The sequence below is a fragment of the Cetorhinus maximus genome, unplaced genomic scaffold (assembly GCF_964194155.1).
Source record: "Cetorhinus maximus unplaced genomic scaffold, sCetMax3.hap1.1 HAP1_SCAFFOLD_368, whole genome shotgun sequence".
NCBI classification, from domain to species: Eukaryota; Metazoa; Chordata; class Chondrichthyes; order Lamniformes; family Cetorhinidae; genus Cetorhinus; species Cetorhinus maximus.
In genome coordinates this window covers 231,691-236,552 of record NW_027596314.1, presented here as the reverse complement: position 1 = coordinate 236,552, position 4,862 = coordinate 231,691, and the positions used below count along the sequence as shown (strand labels likewise).

General features: G+C 43.9%; 1 protein-coding gene across 1 annotated transcript; it reads right to left on the bottom strand.

The window, feature by feature from the left end:
• Positions 1-1,646: 1,646 nt before the first annotated feature.
• Positions 1,647-3,874, bottom strand: LOC144673465 (uncharacterized). Its single transcript, XM_078535285.1, has one exon. The coding sequence runs from the start codon at positions 3,872-3,874 to the stop codon at positions 2,726-2,728; it is 1,149 nt and encodes a 382-aa protein (XP_078391411.1). The 3' UTR covers positions 1,647-2,725.
• Between the last annotated feature and the right edge of the window lie 988 nt (positions 3,875-4,862).

Below are 4,862 nucleotides of genomic sequence, written 5' to 3'. Positions count from 1 at the left end.
CAAGTACACCAGCTGCTGTCTCACCAATGCCATGTGTAGTTGTAGCAAGTTACCTTTTTTATACTCCACCCCCCTTCCAATAAAGGCCAACACTCCATTTGTCTTCGTCATTACTTGCTGAACCTTCATGTTAATTTTTCATGATTCATGTACAAGGACACCTGAGGAAGTGGTAGAGGCAGGAACCCTCACAACATTTATGAAGTATTTAGATGAGCACTTGAAATGCCATAGCATACAGGGCTATGGGCCAAGCCCTGGAAAATGGCCGGCACAATTACGATGGGCCCAAGGGCCTGTTTCTGTGCTGTATAAGTCTATGACTCTATGACCATGACTCTATGACACCCAGATCCTTCTGTACTGCAGCATTATGCAGTCTCTCCCCTTTTAAATAATTTTCTACTTTTATATTCTTCTCGCCAAAGTGGGAAAGCTCCCATTTTCCCACATGACGCTCCATCTGCCAAATTTTTGTCCATTCAGGTAACCTATCCATGTCCTTCTGCAGACTCTTGGTATCCTCCTCACAACTTGCTTTGTATCATCAGTGATTTTGGCTACAATACAGTCAGTTCCTTCATCCAAGTCATTATTAGAGCTGGCTGCTTTTGTCTTCTTCAATTGTGGGTGATATTGGTCCCCATTCTCCTGGACACTGAATCCATCTTGTTCTAAACTGGGTTCAATGTCAGACAGTTCAGGGAGTCAGGAATCATTCACCCCTAGACCTACACTGACAGACAAAACTGCAGACGGTTCTCAGTAAGGATTCCTCTGGTTCCTCACCATATATTAGTCAGGATACTGAAACCCACCTTTCTTACAGTCCACTCCTGGAGGCCCCACTCCCTGAGCCTACAATCTTCAGCAGGGTCAGTGGTGGAGTTCCACAGTGGGAGTGATCTCAGGGTAACTATCAGGAATGCACCCTTGGGGATGTTCCAAGGCATATGGTTTTAGATATCCTGGTGTCTAACACACAAACACACACAGACACATTAATAAAACAGGAAATTTCTGAAAACACACTGCAGGTCCTCCTTTATCTGGAGATCAAATGTCTGCTGTATGATTGTCCCAGAAGTTAACAGGCTTCTGCGAATCCTTCAGTTAGATGTTCCCAGTTTTAAATTGGTTTATTTTAAATGTATTAACACGAGCTTTAAAGTGCTAGATTCAGGACTGCCACAAAAACACATTAAATCTCCATGGAATAATTACCACAGTCATTCTCTTAAACTTAAACCTGCTGTTTCACTTTTAGTCAGAAACAGATCACAACTTTACACCAATCTCTGATTTGACAGCACATTTCCAGCATTCACCGTTGTTCTTCCTGACTCTAAACACAGTTGTGAAGGAGCCTTCTGTTCCGTGTCTAGGAGCTCTGAAACATGGAAGACAGCGGCTGGGACACATTTCTTACATACCCCAGGATAAACCCACATGGGGACTTTGTCGTCAGTGAAGAGAGATGAGAAAGACCCTGTCAGTGTGACCCTGAAGGACTGTGTCCAGGCTGAAGTTCTGTTCCTGCCGTATGATCTTACCCCAGATTGTCCTTTCTGAGTTCCAGCCAGGTGATGCTAAACACTCAGGTGGGAAAGACAAAAATCTACAACGTGTTGAAAACAAAGCTGTTTTATTTCACATTTATCCAGAATATTAAACTCCAGTCCAATTAGCGAGGTTATTAACATCATCAGAAACAAGCTCCAACTGTCAGAGTAAAAGCATCAGAAAGTTCTGGTACAGAAAAAGGCCATTTGGCCCATCGTGTCTGAACTGGCTGAAATAAAGCTATTCAGCCAATCCCACTTTGCAGATCTTAGTTTGTCACCCTGTATGTTACAGTAATTTAACTGCATATCCAAGTCTTTCTGTTAAATGCAATGAGGGTTTCTGCCTGTACGACCCAATCAGACAGTGAGTTCCAGACTTGCACCACCCTTTGGCTGAAATGATTTCTCCCTCCCCCTCTCATTTCTTCTGCCAATTACTTTAATTCTAAACTGTACCCTCCCTCCAGTTATTGATCTCTCTGTTAATAGAAAAAGGTCCTTCCTATCCACTCATTCTGGGCCCCTCATAATTGCATACACATCAATTAAATCTCCCCTCAGTCACAGAAAATAACCCCAGCTGATCCAATCTTTCTTCATAGTTGAATTTCTCCAGTCCTGTAAATCGTAAATCTTCTCTGTACCCTCTCTGGTGTGAGAACATCCTTCCTGTAATGCAGTGTCAGAGCTGTACTCAGTACTCTAGCTGTGCTCTAACTAGTGTTTTGTACGATTCCAGCATAATCTCCCTGCTCTTATATTCTAGACTTCAGCCAAGAAAGGAAAGTGTCCCAAATGCCTTCTTGACCACCTGATCTATCTGTCCAGCCACCTTCAGGGATCTGTGGATATGCACTCCAAGGTCCCTCTGTTCCTCTACACTTCTCAGCATTAACCCATTTATTGTTCATTCCCTTGTCTTGTTTGCCCTCCCAAATTCATTATCTCACACTGCTCCAGATTGAATTCCGTTTGCCATTTTTCCTGTCCATTTGACCAGTCCTTTGCAGTCTATGGCTTTCTTCCTCATTGTTAAACACATAAACAACTTCAGGATCACCTGCAAACTTCTTACTCATGATTCCCACATTTAAGTCTAAATCATTGCTATAAACCACAAAACTGTGGAGCCCCATTGGAAACAGGTGTCCAGACATGATTCAGCATTGGATGTGATTAACAGCAGCAATAACAGCAGAATCCAACCCCCGCTGTCGCATGTGAACTTGCTGGTGTCTCAGCAGGTTGTTTGACTGAGCGAATCCCTTCCCACACACGGAGCAGGTGAACGGCCTCTCCCCTGTGTGAACACGTTGGTGTGTCAGCAGATTCTGTTTACTTTTAAATCTCTTTTCACAGTCAGAACATTTAAAAGGTCTCTGATCAGTGTGAACAAGCTGGTGTGTAGTGAGATGGGATGACTGAGTGAATCTGTTCCTGCACAAGGGGCAAGTGTATGGTCTCTCCCCAGAATGAAATCGCTGATGCTTCAGAAGGTTGGATGAATCAATGAATTCCTGCCCACACTCAGAGCAGGTGAACGGCCTCTCCCCAGTGTGAACTCGATGGTGTCTCACCAGGTGGGCTAACCGAGTGAATCCCTTCCCACAGATAGAGCAGGTGAACGGACTCTCCCCAGTGTGAATGTGTTGATGTTTCAGAAGATCCTTTTTGCTTTTAAATTTTTTCTCACAGTCAGAACAATGGAACGGTCTCTGATCAGTGTGAACAAATTGGTGTGTCAGAAGGTGGGATGAACAAGTGAATCCCTTCCCACACATGGAGAAGGTGAATGGTCTCTCCCCAGTCAGAGTGCGTTGGTGGTTCAGTAAATCCTTTTTACTTTTAAAGCTCTTCTCACAGTCAGACCATTTAAAAGGTCTCTTATCAGTGTGAACAAGTTGGTGTGTCAGGAGGTGGGATGACTGAGTCAATCTCTTCCCACACACTGCACAGGTGAACGGCCTCTCCCCAGTGTGAGAGCGTTGGTGTATCAGCAGATCCTTTCTGCTTTTAAAGCTCTTCTCACAGTCAGAACATTTAAATGGTCTTTGATCAGAGTGAATCTGCTGGTGAGTCCGGAGGGTTGATAATGCATTAAATCCCTTCCCACATTCAAGGCAGGTGAATGGCCTGCCACCAGTATGAACATGCTGGTGTGTGTGGAGGCTGGATAACTGAGTGAATCCCTTCCCACACACAGAGCAGGTGAACGGCCTCTCCCCAGTGTGAATACGTCGATGAGTTTCCAACTCAGATGGGTAATTGAATCCCTTCCCACAGTCCCCACATTTCCATGGTTTCTCCATGGTGTGGGTGTCCTTGTTTCTCTCTAGGTTTGACAATGAGTTGAAGCCTCATCCACACACAGAACATGTGTACAGTCTCTCCCTGCTGTGAATGGTGCACTTTTTTTTCAGGCTGGTTAAAACTCTTTTCAATCATTGCACTGGAACACTCTCACTCATGTGTGTATGTCTTAGTGCTATTCCAGTCGCAACGTTGTTTAAAATCTTTCCTTACAGACAAACATTTCTTCTTCCAAATTCAAAGGTCGATGATATTCAGGTTCTGAGGAATCGAGTGACTCTATCAGATCCTGACATGATGTTTGGTTTGAATTTCCCATCTGCAAATCCAACCCTCTGAATACCCTGTAAAAGGAGTTTACATTGAAATACTCAGAATATTCAAAAAACAAAGACCATTCTGTCCAACGACTATGCTGGTTTTTATACACCGCATGCTTCTCCTCCCATTCCATGCACCTCATCTCATCCTTTCAGCTTATCTTTCTATTCCCATTTCCCTCACGTACTCATCTAGTTTCCTTTCAAAATTATCTCAATGGTTTCCTATGAGTTTCACATTGTAACCACTCTCAAGAAATTTCAAGTGAAAACATTCTCTCCATATCTACCGCGTCCAACCCATTGATCATTGTGAAGGCCTCTATCAGCTCACTGCTAACTCTTCCATTTTCTAAAGGAAAAAGAAAGCTCCACCCTGTTCAATCTTTCATAACAGAAGTATTTGTTCTGGTTTACAAAATTCATCACTGTCAATCCGGGATAGAAATTGAGAAGAGACAAACATCTCTCTTGGTTTTAGTTTGCTGGGTGTAAATCCTCCCCTTCCAACCTCCTGTAAAAGGAGTTTCCAGTCTAGGATAGAAATGCACACCATTCTCTCCTCCTGCTGTCAGGGACAGGGATGACTGCGCATGCGTACTGCTGCACATTGACCCTAGAAAGATGGCGGCCGTTAATTCGGGCCTGTGACCGGAGGAGGTCGGCA